The sequence below is a fragment of the Orycteropus afer genome, unplaced genomic scaffold (assembly GCF_000298275.1).
Source record: "Orycteropus afer afer isolate SDZICR_OR568_19922 unplaced genomic scaffold, OryAfe1.0 scaffold00101, whole genome shotgun sequence".
Lineage (NCBI taxonomy): Eukaryota > Metazoa > Chordata > Mammalia > Tubulidentata > Orycteropodidae > Orycteropus > Orycteropus afer.
In genome coordinates, this window is record NW_006921688.1 from 4,939,231 (window position 1) to 4,959,226 (window position 19,996).

A 19,996-nucleotide genomic window follows, 5' to 3' on the forward strand; every position below is an offset into this window, starting at 1 on the left:
ACTCAGAAAGGGGTCAAAACTGGAGATCCTGGATGGAATGGGAGAAAAATGTGGAACAAAACACAACCATAAAAAAGACCAGGCTTATTGGTCTGATAGAGACTGGTGAAACCCGAGACTATGGCTCCTAGTCACCCTTCAGACCTGGAACTGAACCCATTCCCATGGTTTAACCTTCAGCCAAACAACAGACAGGCCTACGAGGTGAACAATGACACCAGGGAGGTGCACTCCTTATAACAAGCAACCATGGGAGATCAGAAGGGCAGCATTTGCACAGAGAGATAGCTTAGGAAGCAGCAATGAATGGGACAGAAGGACACAGGGAAAAGGTAACCACAGGGAGGACACGGGAAAAAAGAGTGGAGTGCTGCTCTAACAGATACCAAATTGTGGAAGGGGTTTTGGAATTGGGTAGTGTAGAAGCTTACTATTAAGGTGCTTAATAGTAAAAGTCTATATTGCCATGAAGAGACTGTTGGTGGATTTTTGGACGTCAAATGCAATTCTGGTGAGGGTTCAGAAGGAAGTGAGGAGAGCTGCAACACCAGAGATGGCACAGGTAGAGAGAAGCTGGGGCAGAGCAATGGCGGCAGCAGAACCAGGAGACTGGCACGAGATGGTGTGGGGACCGACCCACTGGACAAGAGAGCTGAATGCTCTCAGGCAGGAAACTTCCTGGTGGAGTAGGGTGCCTCTGAGCACTTGTTGACAGAGTGAGGCTTGCCAAAAGAGCTAAGCGCCTCTGGGCCAAGGCTTGCTGCTGGAGTAGAAGGCCGCTGGGAGAGCTTTGCAACACTTGCCAAGCAGGATAGAGGCCAACACAGCCCAAGAGACCCAATGGGGCCAAGAGACCAAAGAACTAGGAAGCAGAAACTGAAGGGACAAGGAGCAGAGGAAGGAGTAAGTGATCTGATAGGAGCAGCCAAGCAGTTATAAGGGAATTAAGAGTGGGCTGCAACACCCTTACTCAGGTCACAGCCTTAATGTGATGCAAGGGGAGCTTCTCTAGGGTACGGCCTTCCTTCACTTTTTATCTCACAAGAGAGAAAAGGAAGCAGAGAAAGGACCTAACTACCACCAAGAAAGAAGAATTGGGAGTGGAGCCCAACCTGTGGACCCAGGGTTCCTGAGAACCTCCTAAACCCAGGGGAAGATCGATGCCAAAATATATGGAGATCTCCAAGGAAGGCCGGATCCACAGATGTTTAAAGAAGATAAGGACCTTCCGAGAGTCGACCCAGAGAGAAAGCCTTCCCCTAGAGCTGGTGCCCTGAATTTGGACTTCTAGCCTCCTAAGTGTAAGAGAATAAACTTCTGTTTGTTAAAGCCATCCACCTGTGGTATTTCTATTAGAGCAACACTGAATAACCAAGACATCATGCTTGGTAACGTAGAAGGTCAGTGAAAAAGGAAGACGCTCAACCAGACAGACTGACACATTGGCTGCAACAATGGGCTCAAACATAACAATGATGTGAGGATGGTGCTGGACCTGGCACCATCCTCACATGTTCTGTTGTCCATGGGATTGCTACAAGTCCGGAACTGACTCAATAGCGTGTAACAGCAACAATAATTTTCAAATGAGTAATCTGTTTGCTCTTGTTCTAATAATTAACTTTCAAAACATTACACATAAAGAAATTGGTGAAAACTTAAACCTAAGGTTCTGAGGTTTTTTTTTGATCCTCAGACTAGTACTTTATTAAACTTTTTGCGACTTCTTTCTTATGGTTCATTTGTCTATCTGTGACATTATAAGACTGATTTAACTGTTTTTTAACTTAGCCCCACTCTGGTAAGTCATAAATTTTCTTGAAAATGATCACAACAAAGTATTAATTCACATCAACTAAAAAAAAAAAAGGATATAATATACAGCATTTTTGAGGACTCTGGTGGTGTTGTGCCTAAGGCACTTGACTGCTAACCAGAAGGCTGGCGGTTCAAACCCACCAGCCACTCCTCGGAAGGAAGGTTGGGCAATCTACTTCCATAGTGATACTGCCTTGGAAACCCAAGGAGGGGTAGCTATGAGTCAGGTCCAACTCTATGGCACACAAAAACAACATACAGCATTCTTAGCTTGGGGAAAAATCTTTTGGAAAATTGAAAAAGTAAGCAAAAAGCTGTAAGTAATACCAAAATGTTGACACTGACAACTCAGACTAGAGGCTCGGTGTTGTTGCTGTGTGCTGCTGAATTGACTCTGACTCACAGAGACCTTGTAGGACAGAGTAAAACTGCCTCGTAAGGTTTCACGGGCTGAACTCCTTACAGGAGCAGATTACCATGTCTCTTCTCCTGCAGAGTGGCTGATGGGTTCCAACTGCCAACCTTTTGCTTAACAGCTGAGCACTTAATCATTTTGCCAACAGGGTTCTTTAGAAGCTCACAGTGAATTCTTATTTATGGCCTAGTTTTTTTTCCACATAAAGTTAAACCCATAACCAGGGTAGAAGAATAGTAGAGAAAGTTTGGAGTTACCATTATAAGAACACAGTCATCCCTACTTATCCCCATTACCCCCTTTTTCTGAAAAGACGAGGCAGCACACTCACGATTTTGACAGAAGGCCTCATCAGATCCATCAGGGCACTGCTCCACTCCGTCGCAGGCGAGAGTGATGTCAATGCAACAGCCATCATCACAGAAGAAGTGGTAGCGCGAACAAACCTTCAAGCATCCTGTTCATAAATAAGTGTCAATCACAGAGGGCAGGACAATGAAGACTTCCATGGCATCAAGATTAACAGAGACCACGTGGGTGCTGGAGCTCTGGATGATGCAAACAGTCACGTGGCTACTGACTGAAAGGCTCACCATGACTCAGAGTAGACTAGTTGGCAACTAGTTTTTGGTTTTTTGTTTTAATGTGTATGATACAATGCAAAGGGCCCTAGACGGCACAATGTTTATACTCAACTGCTTACCTAAAGGTTGGCGATTTGAACCTACCCGGCAGTACCATGGGAGAAAAAGGCCTAGAGGTCTTCTTTTAAGATTACAGCCAAGAAAACCCTATGAGCAGTTCTATTCTCTAACACGTGGGGTTGCCAAGAGTCAGAATCTACTCAACGGCAACTAGCCACAATAAGAACATGATAAGATGCATTTGGATAAAAAGATTAAGTTAATGAGGAGCTGGAGCAATGGGTTCTGAATAGGTTAGAGGATCTCTTCTTGATCCTTCTGAATTCATTCTCAGAGTCACCATGGCCCTTCAAGTGGAGCCATTCTCCAAGCTTACATTGCCTAAGAGGTAGGAACCGAGAAGCAGCAGCTGTGGTCATCTCCAACCGAGAAGCAGCAGCTGTGGCCATCTCCACCTGGGTTCCCTCCCTCTGTTCTTGCTCTGCATTCATTCATTCATCCCATCTCTGAGCTCCTCTTTCTCTGGCCATTCATGGCTTCTCAGTAAACCACCTAACTCCACCCCACCCCTGGATGGCACTGGGATGACCAAGTTTTAATGGAGATATTATTCTACATATGCTATATCTTGCATTTTTGTTTCCTAATTAATACTTTTCATTGAGGTTAGCTTCCTACCATTGAATGTTATCTGTTCATTACCATAACATTCTTCGTGCTGCAAAGAATAAACAGACTCTTTAACGACTAGATGATATGAATTAATTTCCAAAAAATGTACTTTTCTTCCTTTGGAAGCTCTTAAGTGTTTTTAATGGGCAGTGCAATTTGTAGGAGCTACAAGTATTCTCTGAAAAAAAAAAAGGCATCTTCCCCCTCTTCAGATTAAGTCAACTTCCCTAGACTTGGCCTTACAAGAATTGGTGACTGCCTGGCAGTAGAAATGCAGACAGAAGGCACCAGGCTAGAGTTAGAGCAATCGTAAGGAGTTGCACAATTTTCTAGGGATGGAATGGACTAAATGATCCCTTAGAAACATGGCAGAGTAGTAAACAAATGTTTTCATACTCCACAGAGAACAAATGGCTGAGCGCAGAACACACACCCAAGCATACTCTTCGATACATATTCTATTAAAAAGGAGTTATTTAAAGAGGTTGGGAAAGGAGTCCATCTGGGTGCAAGGCAACCTGAAGATATCTGGAGCTAGAAGGAAGAAGAGGGTAAAGAAAAGAAGTAGTACTAGGTATACAGCCCAAAGAATTGAAAGCAGGGGCTCAAACAGGTGAGATTGCACATGTGCAGGGTGGTGTGGCCGTAGACTGCAGGGACTCAAACAGGTATGTGTACACCAATGTTCACTGCAGCATTATTCACAATAGTAAAAATGTGGAAACAACCTAACTGTCCATCAACAGATGAATGGATAAACAAAATGTGGTCCATCCATACAATAGGATATCTTTCAGCCATAAAGAGAAATGAAGTTATGATGGATGCTACTGTATGGATGAACGTTGGAAACATTATGCCGAGTGAAGTAAGTCAGAAATATTGTATGACTCAAATTATGTGAAATATCTAGAACAGACAAGTACATAGAAACTAAAGTTTATTTGTGGTCACCAGGGGCAGGTGGGAGAGGGAAGTGGGAGGTAGTTAAGGGGTACTGAGTTTCTGTTAAGGGTGATGAAAAAAATTGGAAACAGAGAGTGTGGATGGTGACACAACATGGTGAATGTAATTAATGTCACGGAATTGTGCACATAAAGATGGTTGGAATGGCAAATATTTTGTTATGTATATGTTTCAGCTCTTAGAGAAGAAAGGTGAAGAAAACAATCTACGGTTTTGACTGAGAACTTGGGCCTACAAAGAAGAGTCCGCATCAGCCACAGGGAAGGAGTTGGGAGAAAAGGTAATGGGGAACTCTGCATAAAAGCAGGATGCAGTGACTGGTCACATGTGTTAAGTGTATGACATGAAAATCCTGTTTTACTCACTCTTTGGCAGTTCTTGGAGACAGACCTTCCTTTATCCATCTAGTTCTTTCTGGTTTTCCGTTGGCGTTAGGTGCTGTCAAGTCTATTCCAACTCAGCAACCCCACGTGACAGAGTAGAACTGCCATGTAGGATTCTTCAGGCTGTAATCTTTGCAGAGGAGCTCTGGTGGTGCAGTGCCTAAAGCCTTTGACTGCTAACCAGCAGGCTGGTGGTTCAAACCCACCAGCCACTCCTCAGAAGGAAGACTGGGCAATCTACTTCCATAATGATACTGCCTCGGAAACCCAAGGAGGGATTGTATGAGTTGGAACTGACTTGATAGCAGTGAGTTCGGGTTTTAATTTTGAGTTAATCTCTAGGTATTTCTTCTGTGAAGCCACTGGTGGGTTCTAACCATATTTTTCGATCAGCACCTGAGTGCATAACCATTGTGTTACTAGGGTTGTGATTTTCCCTATATTGGTCTCCAAATTTTTCTGACCATGTATCCTTATCAACAATATATTATTGAACATGTATCTCCAATATATGGTATTTATTTATAAATACTGCACATGTACTGCTATACTAATACATTTGTACACGTTGTAAAATATGCTGAAAACTTAAAGGATCAGATTCAAAATTATTAAGAGTAAGTTCTGGAGTCTTCTTCCGCACACTAATAGATGTCCTGAGCATCTCTGGGGTATCTTGTTTGGAAACCACTGATCCAGATTTTATTGAAAGTACTCATTGGCTTCCTATCTGCATATTTTTTTTAAGTTAGAAAATATCAGCCTCTTTATGCAAAACTAAGACAAGTTATTACCATATAAAATGAGCCTTTGTGGCACAAATGGGGAGCACTCAGGTTGCAATCTGAACCCATCCAACAGTTGGTGTGATGGTTTATGTCATGTGTCAACTTGGTTAGGCCATGATTCTCAATATTATGTAAGTTTCCTCCACTTTACAATCTGGTGTAATCATCTTCCATTTTGTGATCTGATGTAATTACCCTCCATTTTCTGTGTTGTGAATTCTAACCTCTATATGTTATTGAGGTAAGATTAGGTGGGGTGTATCTGAGTCTCACCCTTACAAGAGTTGCACCTTTATTCAAGTCTCACCCTTACTCAAGTCAAGAAAAAAGTAAGTATCTCTACAGGGTCCAGTCTCTCACACAGGCTATTATGCATCCCCTGGGAAACTGCCCCCAGCAATGCCACTTAAACAAAAATGTAATAGAGCCTGTTTTTGTTATTACATTTTTAGTAAGCCTCTCATTCAACACCAACCAAGAATAAAATGGAAGAGCCTATGGGAGGTGCAGTCTGAACATAAAATACTAATCCAACACCATCCTTCCACACAGAGTTTGTTTCTGTTGGCCACTGTGGACCTCTGAGGGAAGGACTTTTCTCCTCACCTCCTGTGGAGTAGGCCACGGGGAGCACAGTCACCGAGACGTTGTCAGAACTTCTCTGACCCACGGTGTCAGTCACGGTCAGCTGGAAGGTGTATGTTCCTTCTTGTAAGTGGGACAGCTTCAGCGTTCCTGAGTGAGGCACCTGATGCCCAAACAGGAAACATCATATGTAGTTAGGAGACCTGTGACACAGAGTTTAACATCATCCCAGTCTGGAAATCTGTCATCCTTGGAGTGGTCTCATGATCTGCCTTTCCATGCCTGGTCCACACAGCAGGTTGGCCCCCTCTTGAATTCATGATTTCCAATTTTATCTGGGATGGCAATATCCTCAGCTGATAATCCTTTTACTTGTCCTTAGCAGCTACTGTTCCAAACCTACCCCCTCTCCAAGTTCCACCCCAATATGGAGTCCATTCCCTCTCAGTAGGTGACTCCTGTTCCAAGGGAAAAATGTGTACCACAGTTATGGTTATTGTTACAGCTTCAACAGCCACCCACCCCAGCCACTAGGGATTGTAATTTTATTACAATTCAGTGGCACTTATTACATTCCCAGTGTAGTACAAACATCACCTGTGTGCCAACTAACCCCTTTGTCTAGTCCTTGACTCATTGACTTATTAATTAATTTTTATTTCAAATGACTCTGCTATTACTATGCTCAGGTTTCTCTCAGCCTGAAAAACAGCAACAACTAAAACACTCTCTGAACTTCACAACTGCCTCTAGCCACAACTTTACTTTCTATCCGTGCTTCACCTCTTAAAGGGTTGTCTATATGACACTTGCTGTTTCCATCTCTTCATTTCCCATTTATTCTTTTTTTTTTTAATTGGGGTAAACATACATGTAAAACTACATTTGCTTTCCAACATTTTTTGTATGTATAATTTAGTGGCATTAATGACATTGATCATGGTCAACTATTACCACTATTGTTTTTCCCACTTTCTTCATTTCACTCATTTGACTCCTTTTCCCACAATTCCGTAGAACTACTGGCAAAACTAAGATCTAGCAAAGGTCACCTAGTTGTCAAATTCAATAACTATGTATTAATTAGTCCTTTTTTCCTTATTAATCTTTTTCAACAGGCCCTCTGACTGCATTTAACAATGTTGTCCACTCTCGTCTTTGTGACACTCCCACTTCCTTGGCTTCTGTTCTGTCTCCCTGTGCCCTGGACCACTCCTTGCCAATCACCCTCCTGGGCTTCATTTCTGCCCACTCTCAAACCCAGAGCATCATCCTCATCCTCGGCTTTTCTCACGCCATTCTGCGGGCAGCTTCCCATCATGACAACAGCAACTGCTTCTGAGGTCCAGATCTATGGGGTGATTTTGGGAGTTATTCCTATAAACTCAGCCTAAAGACAGTTTCTTCAGCTCTCCCAATGATTCTATTAACTCAGTTAAGTATCTTAAGACCATTGCTTTCTGTTTGAACAAACTAGTCTGGAAATTATTTTCTGCAAATGAATACTGACTAGAGACATTTTAATGCATCCATGCATGTTTGAAAGTAGAGGGCTGCCCTGTTACAACAATCATCTGCTTGTTTTTGTTTATGAAATTCCTAGACTCTGGACTCTCACATACAACCTTGGCTCAGAGGCCTTGTCAGTACTACACACACACTAGCAGAGTGCTTACAATCACGGCCAGCAATAGGATGAGACACAGGCAGACTTTAGGCTACTTAATCATCACCCAGGGCTCTTGCTAAGGTACAGACTTCTGGCTCCCACCCTTAGAGAGTGTGGGTCAGTGGGTGTGGAGAGTGGGTCCTGGGAATCTTTACTTGGCAAGCACACTCAGGTGATGTGTATCCGGGTGATCTACTGATCCCTCTTAAAGAAACACTGCTGAAGTGGTTAGCAGCACAGTCTGGTACCCAACAGCCCTGGCTCTGAATGTCCACCTTATCACGTGCCAGACGTGTGACCTTGTATAAGTCAGTTAACCTGCCTCAGGCTCAGTTTCCTCCTGTGTAAAATGGAAGTACTAACAGTATGGACTTTGCGAGGTTCCGATGAGATAACCCACTTCAAAGAGCTAACACAGGGCCTGACACATGGTGTCAGATATGCCCACCCCCTCCACAGGTTGATTCCCATCTCAAGCTGAACGACATTTCCCACTGAGTGTGTACAGACAAGGCAACGGAACCTCACGAAGTGACTTTCATTCCTGAGGCAGTGCCAGGGTTGAGATCTCCTCTTGCAAAACAGTCCACACGGGCTTACAAGCTGCCCTATTTCCTTACAGAAGAGTTAAGCTGAGGAGCCGGCAGAGAAGGCCACATGTCCTTTAAGCAGTGCTCACTGCTGCTCATTACCTTCAGGCCTCCCAGGTGAGAGCTATCGGGCAGGTCACTGGCGTGAGCTAGAAGACTGCTACCTAAACGGCTGGAGAGGAGGAAGGCGCTGCCAACACAGCTGACCGTGAAGTTTCTGAGAGCCGACAGACCCTAAGAAACAAGAACACCTGAGCTCCAGCCGTCAGAGGAAGAGGATTTGAAACGAGGCAACAACTGTGCTGGGAAGCCTCGGAGTCCGGTTTGGCCCCTCTTTTCTTTCACATCTACATCCACCTGCTCAGGAAAACCTGTCAGCTCAGCCTTAAAAATGACATCCTGAATTTGACCACTTACCACATCTTGTTACCGGCCTGCTCTGAACCCACCCTCTCTCTCTTTGAATTAATTGTATTGTGGTAAAATATTTACATAAAATTTGCTATTTTATTCCAATTCAGTGGCACTTATTACATTCCCAGTGTTGTACAACCATCACTAGCGTCTCATTCCAGACCCTTCATCACCCCAAAGAGCAAGTCGCAGTCGGTGAGCAGTAACCGTCTCTCCTCTCCTCTCCTCTCCCAGCCCATGGCAGCCTCTCATCTACTTTCTGCCTCCATGAATTTGCTTATTCTAATTATGTACTGTAGGTAAGCCAGTGTGCCACTGGTTCTGATTTACATAATGAAGTTACTGGTGTCAACAATATCCATCCGTCAGTAAGCTTGTTTCACATGGCATACTACAATCATTTTGTCAAACAATTTCACACATCTGAGGGCTGTGAATCCATCACTGATTTATGAATTCCAAATGTCCCTGAATATCCTTGTACTCTGTTATCACGTGCCTAAATGTCCTATTTTACATTCTATGTCAGACTGACATAAACTATGCTTGATACTCATGACTGCATTGTCATCATGAGTGGGCTGCCTACAAATACGTCTTCTTGCATGAAGAATATATTAAGAATTAATATTCAGTTAACACTCAGTAGATTCTTGTTAAAAACAGGATGTAGATCCTGTTTAAAAGCAGCAGATATATAACTTTTACACCTAGTGGATTGCCCCTTGGTTCTGACCGATCACTCCCTCTTCTACTCTTCATAAATGAACAAATCAGCTTTCCCATCCAGCATAATCCATGCAAGGTGCTTAGTATGGTACTAGACACACACTGGATGCTAAAAAAGTTGCACCAATTAAACTAGCAGCATCGTTGCTCCTAGGGCAAGAGCTCCGCTCATTTTTGCTGTTTTTTAAAGACCTCACTGGGTCATTTGGACACGAAAGGATAGATCTGAGAGCCTGAGCTTAAAGTATAACAAGATAAAGTTGGAATGACTATTTGACCATGAACATGAGAGATGGGGTAAGGGGTATGCCTGGATGGTAGAGAGCTAGAAAGATGAGAGAAAGAGTGAGTGAGGCTCACAAACAGGCTGGAACTCTCGGGTGGTGGGGATGGTCAAGGGACTTAAGAACAAAGGTGGTGGTTGTTGTTGTTGTTATGCGCCGTGGAGTCGGACCCAACTCATAGCGACCCCTCCTTGGGTTTCCGAGGCAGTATCACTACGGAAGTAGATTGCCCCATCTTTCTTCCGATGAGTGGCTTGTGGGTTTGAACTGCCAGCCTCTGGTTAGCAGTCAAGTGCCTTAGGCACTATGCTACCAGAGCTCCCAAGAACAAAGGTATCCATCTAATATTAACTGCTTTGCTATGTGATGCTGTAAATGCCCTTCCTCCACTCCTAACAAGCTTCAAAGTCAGCCACACATAACAGAGGACTCAGAGGATAAGGGGACCGTTCTTTCTGGGCTGATAATGAGCAGAAAGACTCTTAAGTCACAGGTGGCAAGATCCAACAGAGATTCAGCAGAAGTAAAACACAGGAGCGAGAGGTGAATTGGGCAACGTGGGCCCCCCTCAGATGCAAGAAACATCAGGTGGTCCACAGGTACTTGAATTAAATACGAAGAGAACCCTTGGGTACACTTGCTCACAAGGTACCTTATATAGTTTTTTCTGCTGTTCACATAATTTTTGTCTTCCCAGATAAACTGTAAGATTCTTTGTGGAAAGGAACTATGCTTGTACTACTTGCCCCGAGTCCCTAGCACAGAGCTGAGTTCATGACAGGCTCTCAGTAAACAGGTGCTGACTTACTTTCCAGAAGGCTTGCTAGTGGTCTTTAATGCAAATGAATCTATGGTAAAGAGCTCGATTTAGGCAAGGCTGCCCATCCAGGTTTTCAGCTTCAAAATCTGACCTTGCACTACTCCCCTGACACATGTATACTGAAAGGTCATCCCGAGTACTGTGATTGACAGCACATGACTAACCCTGTTCCTTCTCAGCAGGGAATATCGTTTCATACAAACTATAACCTGGATCAACTTATGTCAGAGAGAAATACCATGACAAGGGGTCGGAAATAAAAGGAAAAATGGGTCGCTGTGGTCTGTCCCTCTGGAAGACAGAAATGGCTAAAAAGGTGAACTGGATAAACAACAGCAGGCTGGGGGCAGGGAGGAGTTGCAGGCCACTAGGAAGACAGACCTAATCAAAGTTGGGTTTACAGTGGTTGTGGTAGTTGTGTGTCAACTTGGCTGGGCAGCTGGATATAGTGATTCCCCATGATGAGACTGGCAATCAGCTCCATGGTGGAATCTACTGGAGCTACTGTGTAGCTGCCTTAGGGATGCGACCTGCTTCCAGTATATAAGAAGCAGTTTTGAGGATGGTCTCTGCAGCTGTTGGCATGCTTAGACCCTGCATGTAGCCGAGTCATCATTCAGCAGCCTGCCACGTTGTCTGCCAATCTTGGGACTATTAACAGACTTGAATTAGTAGCCTGCCATGTGGTTTGATAATTTTGGGACTGTGCCATTTTATTTGTCAACCTTGGGTTTGTCAGCCTCAGCAGTCAGCACCTGCTTGAGTAAAGAGATGCCTCCAGCTCCAGTGGACAGGAAGCAAGAGGCAGAGCTGTAGCTCAAGGTTGAAGGGCTTTCACCCACCCTCTAGAGCTGGCCCTTTGAACTTGGACTTCTAGCCTCCAAAACAGTAAGACAATAAATCCCTGCTTGTTCAAGCCACCCACTTGTATCTTCTGTTAGCAGCACTAGGCAACCAAAACAGTGGATGAAATAAGTCAGCTCCATTCAACATCTGGAAGGCAAAGTGCATTAACATTCTAGTCAGCTGGATGCCACTCTTAGAAAAAAAGGGATTTGGTTTGGGAGTCCCCATTTTCCTATTAGAAGTACTGGGGCATGAAACTGGGCTGCCCAAGTTAAAAAGGTCAGAGAAACAGCCCCTTAGCCCCTGAAAGACTGTCATTATTGTTAAAAGGGGAGTTTCACGATGGTAAAACCATGGCTCTCGCATGAATATAATAACTCACTGACTAAAGATGGCGTTAGCAAGGTGTTACACCGGCTCAAAGGCAAATCTGAAGAACAGGCATATATGAACCAGGAATATGATGAGATGAAGTTGCTAACAGATGCCACAAAGAAATCAACTTGCTAAGAGGTCCTGAGATGAGTTTACTAATAGGTTATTATCGCAACCAAAAAACCACACCCATTCTTGTTAAGTTAATTCTGACTCACAGTGACCCTATAGGTCAGAGTAGAACTGCCCCATAGGCTTGCCAAGACTCTTATCTCTACAGAAACAGACTGCCTCATCTTTTTCCCAAGGAGTGGCTGGTGGGTTTAATCTGCCTACCTTTTGGTTAGCAGTTGAGTGCTTAACCACTGTACCTCTAGAGCCCCTAGGTTAATATCTACAAGCTAAACTGTCATCTTTGAAATGATCACTGTAGCAGGTGAATCAATTGAACCTCTGTAAGAAAAAAATTATGTGCATTTCTATGGACGAGAACCACTTGCATTATTATCAGTCAATGCACTTTAGGCCCAGCCACCACCTGTCTGTCAATGGCGGCTTGTGTAATGTTATGATGCTGACAAACTTTAGCAGGACTTCCAGACTAAGATGGACCAGGAATAGAGGCCTGGTGATCTACTTCCAAAAATCAGCCAGGGAAACCCCATGAATCCCAAAAGTCTGATCCCAACTGATCACAGTGAGGGTGGCAAAGTGCTTCTCATTCTGTTGTGCATGAGGTCGCTACGAGTCCAGCCTCACTCAATGGTTGCTGACAACCACAACAATACATGAGTTAACTCTGAAAGGTCCGAGACAGCCCCCAGCATTCCATTAAAAGGTACTCAGTAATCGTACCAATTTCAAAGTCTTTTATAATATTTCTGACAGTCTTAACCCATTATGGGGATGAGGTTATAAGTGAGGTGGTTCTGAAGATTACAGACATGCTGAAATTGCCTGGCTCTGAGAAAACACTCATTGGTGGCAATTCCTACTCATCATCAAACCCAAATTGGGGGCACTCATGAATGTACGCATTATGAGACAACCATTATTTGGTAGCAGATGGCTCTTCTTCCGTGGGTTTTGTCACTTACTTAAGGGCTTTCTAACTTTAGGGCTGTTGGCTGTGACCGTCACAGGCCTGGCTGGTTTGCAGGCTGGGGAATTGGTCCTGATTTGCCTCTTAATAGCAAAGTAGTCAGTCCTAAAAGCCTGAGAGATACCTAATCTTGTTACCCTTGTATAGGCATCTTCAATAAATTCAATAAACTCTATATGGAATGATCAGTATTATTTTTATTCAGCACTCATATACACATCTCATTGTTTACAGAGTAAAGCTCTTAGCAGCAAATATGGAAAGCAAGATGATCGTACAGGCCAAGTTGCAGCTGCTTGAAGAGATACACCCCAGCAGTGGCCATCTCAAAGGAGGTCCCTAGTGGTGTGGTAAATGGCGTGTCCAAAATTAGGTTGCCTTTCCTGATTGACCTAGTTTTTAGATTTCAATGAAGATATATTAAACAATGCTGCAGCTGACACAAGGATAGAATTATAAATATGATGGATGGCACTCAAAGTTCAAAATTATTTCTGTTGTAGGTAAAACTCAAAAAGATTAGCTGTAAGAAGGAAAACATAAGGTTGTGCATTCAGGTTCAATAAATCCATTACCCAAACCCCGGATGGGGAGGCCACTCATGACAGCAGTTCCTATAGGGATGAAGCAGGTCTAGGAATCCTGGTCCTGAAAAGCTCAGTGGGAACCTACTGTGGGATGCAGCTGCTGAAATTGTTCATGTAAACTGAACTTCAAAAGGCAGAGACCATGTCTGGGTCACAGGAGGTAACATTCTGCATCAGGACGACACAGCTTAAACCTAGGGCTCAGTCAGGGCCATCAGATTGTAGGAAGGGCACAGATTGACCAGAGAAAATCCAGAAAAAGCTATGTGGTAGTTATGTTTGTGTGTCAACTTGGCTGGGCCTGGTTGAGTGGCTGGGCAGCTGGTGGTAGTTATTCCCCATGATGAGACTGGCAATCAACTCCATGGTAGGATCTACCACAAGCAGCTGAGTAGCTGCCTTTGGGATGTGGTCTGCTTCCTGTAATGTGGTCTGCTTCCTGTATATAAGGAGAAGCCTTGGGAATGGTCTCTAGCCTATGGCATGCTTGTAGCTGTGTTGTTGCTTAGCAGCCTGCTATCCTCTGCCGCCTTGGGACTTACGATGGACTTAAGTTAATGGCCTGCTGTGTGGTTTGGTAACATCGGGACTGTGCCTTTTTAGTTGTCAACCTTGGGGCTTCTCAGCCTCAGCAGCCAGCAGCTGTCTGAGTGAAGAAACACCTCTATCTAGCTCCAGTGGGCCGGGAGCAGGAGGCAGAGCTGGACCCCAAGGTTGAGGGGCTTTTACCCAGCCCCTAGAGCCTGGCACTTTGAACTTGGACTTAAAGCATCCAAACTGTAAGAGAATAAACTCCTGTTTGTTAAGGCCATCCCATTTGTGGTATATTCTTGTCAGAGCAGCACTAGGGAACCAGAACAGGCTGGATGGTGCAAGGTCTGCAGATCAACTCACATGGAGCACAGCTGAAAGAACTGGGTGGGGGCTTAGGTCTGGAGGTGAACACATCAAGTTGTAGTGTTCACTTTTCTTTAAAGATGGAAGGGGCTGCTCTGCAGAAGGAAGACTGGGCAATCTACTTACGTAAAGATTTACCACCTCAGAAACCCAATGGGGGTCGCTAGGAGTTGGAATCAACTCAATGGCAGTGGGTTTGGTTTTTAGAGTTTACATAGAATAGAAGGAAGCTTGGTGGTGCAGTGGTTAACGCTCTTGGCTGGTAACCAAAAGATTGGCATTTCAAACCCACCAACTGCTCCTTGGGAGAAAAAGGTGGTAGTCTGCTTGTGTAAAGGTTACAGCCTTGGAAACCCCATGGGGCAGTTCAACCCTGTCCCATAGGGCCCATGGGTTGGAAATGACTCCACAACAATGGGTTTCTTGGTTTTTACACAGAATAAATGGAGTCCATGTGGGGCACAATCGGTGAAACACCTGGCTACTAACCGAAAGGCTGGCAGTTCACATCCACTAGAGGTGGCTCAGAATAAAGGCCTGGCTATCTACTTCGGAGACAACGCAGCCATTGAAAAGCCTACGGAACACAGGTCTACTCTGAAACACTCAGGACTGAGTCAGAGGGGACTCAACAATGGTTATACAGAAGAGAAAACTGTGCTCAATGTTATTCCAAAGGAAAGTTCCAGCACACTGCACGGAAGTAGCTGGGAGGCACATCCTGTTTGCCTAACAATTAGAGCTAATTAACATCCTCCTACGACACAATAGAGATACTGAGCATCTGTCCCTGGAAATATCAGCAGAGACCTGTGACCCCAGGAAGGGATGATATAGAAGGGGTAAGGATGCTACCCAAGAGTCCACCCAATTCTAAGGCTACAGCATTGAGAACAATCAGTGTACTTGAATCAGTCTTCAAGGTCTAGCTGATTGTTTTTGTTCAGTTCCAGCAGAGTATAAATCGTGTTACTCACCTTACCCACTTTCGCTACTTCCTCTAAATGAAGGGGTTAACCAAAAAAACCCAAACACACTGCCACTGAGTCAGACCCGACTCATAGTGACCCATCCTTGGGTTTCCGAGCGGTATCTCTATGGAAGTAGATTGCCCAACCTTCCTTCCAAGGAGTGGCTGGTGGGTTTGAACTGCCAGCCTTCTGGTTAGCAGTCAAGTGCCTTAGGCACTACGCCACCAGATGTGCTTCATCTGCCAAAGACAGGTAATGCTTCAAGCTAGAAAGGGCCCTGCTAGAGTTAATAAAGAGCTGCTTGTCTCTGCTCCCTATGTGCAGGCAGCCACTGGACAAGTGGATGGTTCCCTCGTTCCCTTGGCAGCAATTCTAACCCAGCCAAGCCTGCTGAGAGACAGCATGGAGCAGCGAATAGGGCACTTCGTGGCGCCCCTCCCCGCGCTTAGCAACTCAGCTACCCAAGCAGCACACTGCTCTGCTCGTGAGATGTCTGCTATCTGGACCATCTGAAGCAGGGGTCCGTTCTACTCTGATTTTATGCTTTATACTCCTTTGTATTTCAAAGTTCCTATCTGGATCTTGAACTAAGAGAGGAAGAGATAAAACTTTCAAAAAGTAATCTGAGCCATGAAAAGAACTAAAACCAAAATCAAACAACCGCCATCTGGTTGATTCTGTCCCACTGCAACCCTATAGGACAGAGCAGAACTGCCCATAGGGTTTCCAAGGCTGTACTCTTTACAGAAGCAAACTGCCTCATCTTTTTCCAGAGGAGCAGCTGGTGGGTTCAAACCGCCAACCTTTATGCTGAATGCTTTAACCACTGTGCCACCAGGGCTAATCCCATTAAAAGAAAGCATGAGCTTTTTTTTCTTTGAAGTATCTTAGTATTCTGGAGAAGTCAACTAAAGACTGCGAAAATGAGGATAAACGCCAAACCAAGTTATCAGGGTGACTTGTTTACTTGGTAGAAAAATAAATTTATGGAGTAAACGTGTTTTTTTTTTTTTTTTGACAATCCATTTTATACTTTCTCCATTTTATACCTCCTCTGTAAGCTACTTTTCCTGTATTATATCAGACAGTGTTTCACTGCTATTTATAAGGTTTTCACTGGCCAAGTCTTTTAGAAGTAGATGGCTCTTCCTTCTTCCCAGTCTGTCTTAGTCTGGAAGTTCCACTGAAACCTGTCTCCCATGGGTGACCCTGCAGGTATCTGAAATACCGGTGGCACAGCCTCCAGCTTCACAGCAATAGGCAAGCCACCACAATATGACAGACTGACAGGGGTGGCCTGTGAGCTAACGGACACTTCGGGAACACAAGTGGAAGGTCACTGCTAAAGAGTACTGCACTGAAACATCACCTTCCGTGAGCAATGGGATTACCTTCATGTCCACCGAGGAGTCACCCTGCAGCAGCGTCCACTCATACTGGACAATGGCGTGGTCATCTGTGCTCTCGCGGCCATCCAAAGTCACCCCGTCTGTGGGCAGATGCACAACCACATCCTGCCCAGCCTTGCTAAGTGGAGGCTCATCATCTTCTATCAAAGAAAATAAATTATTCATGGAGAGATGATGCCCTATGTTTTTCTAACTTTATAGAGAGTGATCTTAAAATCAAAAGACTGTAAACAAACTAGGAAAGTATATTTGCATACGCAAAAGCTATTAAAAATTTTTTATAAAGGGGGCTCCCACACATGAATGAGATAAAGATCAACAATTCTGTAAGATAATAGGATGGATATAAAATGAGACAATCTAGTGCATTATAATGGAACAATCTAAAACCGGATGCAGAACAATGTACATATTATGGGACCATTTGTGTAGTGTGTGCATATAATTATATTTGCATAGAACGTCTCTGGAAGGAGTCACTAGAAACTAAAAGCCGGGATGTCCTCTGGGGATGTAGGGATGAGGGCAAGGGAGATACACTTTCTCCTGTCAATCATCCATCCTCATTCTAAAATCATGAATTTTTTTTTAACCTCCAAATGAATAAATGTTTGTGCAAGTTATGAGACTAAGAAATAAATATCCATGAACCAACAACAACAAAAAAGAAGTATCTTGTTTGTTAGAATAGATGTACTATAGCAGAGAACTGCTAAAAGAATATATGTTAACTGAATGTCATGTCATTGATTTTCATTGCTCTATCTTTACCTAATTAAAAAAATGGCAACATACTATAAATATGGCATTCAGCTATCCACATGCAGATGAAGAAGTGTGGGGTGTTGGCTGTTAGCAGACAGGACAAAGTTGTGGGTACAAGACAGGGTACTAGGGCCCTCCACTGCATCAATTCGGAGTTTTATTTTTAGAGTGAATTTTTAACTTCATCTACAAATGATTTAAGTTCAAAACTCTAGTAAGTGAATTTATATTTAAAACAAAAAGGAGCCTTTAAACAAATCAAAAAACAACCCAATGTCACCCCTAATAAAGATTTTCATTTTCCTTGTGCTCAATTTTTTTTTTTAATAGAATGATATAAAATATCCTATGGCAAATAAATTAAATTTGGAGAGTTAAGTCCTTGGATCCATACAAAATAAAAGCCGCAATGAAGTGCTCTGAGACCCAGTGTTCCTCCAGGAAGAGAAGAGTTTCACAGCTGAACAGACTAATTTCTCTGACAGAAGCCGGTGCACTGCGTTTCTGCTCAGATGACCTACAGGAGCAAAACCAGCGTGTATTCACCCTTGATCTCGCAGGGTTCTACACAATTTAAGGCTGATTATCTTCACTTACGTATTCATACTTGACTGACAGCTGATGTGGTGACCAATGGGACAAGCTGTACACAGAAACCATTTCTAAGAGCATGGTTTTGAGATTTTTTATTGATTCAAGCTTCTTATTAGTAAACTTAACCAGATGCACAAGTTTCAAAGAAACCTAACAACAGTACTGGAAACAAATTCTACAGGTCCTTGTAAGACATCCACTACGTCCTCACTCCCTGCAGTGCCAAAGCCCTGGTCCAAATGCTGGCCCTGGCTTGCTCCTCTGGAACTACCCAGAGTGATGCTGCCAAGCCATAGCTTCTCTTCCTGCTTTGTGTGCCCATTGCTTCCCTCCACAGGTGCTTTAAGCACAGCTCAGTCTGTCACCAAAGCAAACCTCTAAGGGCCAACAGGGACATTCTAGTGCCTGAGCTTTGGGGCTAGCTGCACTCCTACGGCTTCTCATTCGCTCCAAAGGTAGTCACTCTTGATCAGTGGCAGTTCCAATAACTCCTCTGGAATGCTCATCTGCCTGGGTCACTCCTATACTTAAGAAAACCCTTCACCAAGTCACCATTACTTTTGGACATTCGGGGTCCAACCCTCCAGCCTCACCTTCTCATCTAGGGACCCTCTCAGTGCCCAGCAACGGAGAATTCATGTGAGGGGCACACTGCTCTGAGAACAGTGGCTTTCCTAGATTGGAATGCTGCTGCCTTTATAAGGCACATTATAAAGAATAACCAACCCTGCAGGGAGATATGCTATTATTTCAATGTGCATGTGAAAGCTGGACAATGACTAAGGAAGACCAAAGAAGAGTTGATGCTTTTGAGTTGTGGTGTTGGTAAAGAATACTGAAAATACCATGGACTTCCAGAAGAACTAACAAATCTGTCCTGGAGGACGTGCGGCCGGAATGCTCCTTGGAAGTGAGAATGGGCAGACTCCATCTTACCTACTTGGGTCATGTTGTCAGAAGGGACCATTCCCTGGAGAAGGATGTCATACTTGGTAAAGCAGAGGGTTAGCAAAAAAGGAAAACACCTTCAACTAAATGGACTGACACAGTGGCTGCAGTGATGTGCTCAGGTACAGCAAGGATTGTGAGGCTGGCACAGGACCAGGCAACGTTTTGTTCTGTTGGACATGGGGTCACTATGAGTCAGAGCTGACTCGATGGCACCTAACGACATAACGTGTGTGTATACTGAGAACATAAACCCCATTTATGGTCATATAAAATAATGGTGACTAGTAACTGTGTTGTAGAATAAGTCAACTGAGCAACTTCCTGTTTAAGAAGAAGCATTTTGTTCTCTCTTCAGGCCTCTGATCAAAGATGCAGTGATGTCCTTAGTCTGCTTCTCTTGGGTGAGAAGCGATGTGGCACCTGGGCTACTAATGCCCTTTACAGCGTGTTAACCTTCCTTTGGTTCTGAAAGACTCACTACTTTCCATAAAATGGAAGTTTCCATTTCAGTGAAGTTCCAATTATATATACTCACTACCATCGAGTCAATTCCAACTCATAGTGGCCCCCACTGGGTTTCCAAAGTAGCAAATCTTTACAAAATAGATTGCCCCATCTCCCTTTCTTGGAGCAGCTGGTGGGTTTGAACGGCCAACCTTCTGGTTAGCAGTCAAATGCCTTAGGCACTGCACCACCGGAGCTCTTTCCAATTATATATACAA

General features: G+C 44.0%; 1 protein-coding gene across 1 annotated transcript in view; it reads right to left on the minus strand.

The window, feature by feature from the left end:
• LRP11 (LDL receptor related protein 11) overlaps positions 1–19,996 on the minus strand; it is a 53,717-nt gene that overhangs the window by 18,528 nt on the left and 15,193 nt on the right. Inside the window, exons 3-5 of the mRNA XM_007943223.1 lie at positions 16,947–17,104; positions 6,293–6,434; positions 2,565–2,690 (exon numbers count right to left, since the gene is read on the minus strand). Of these exons, the coding sequence (XP_007941414.1) occupies positions 2,565–2,690; positions 6,293–6,434; positions 16,947–17,104 (426 nt within the window). The remainder of the gene's footprint in view (positions 1–2,564; positions 2,691–6,292; positions 6,435–16,946; positions 17,105–19,996) is intronic.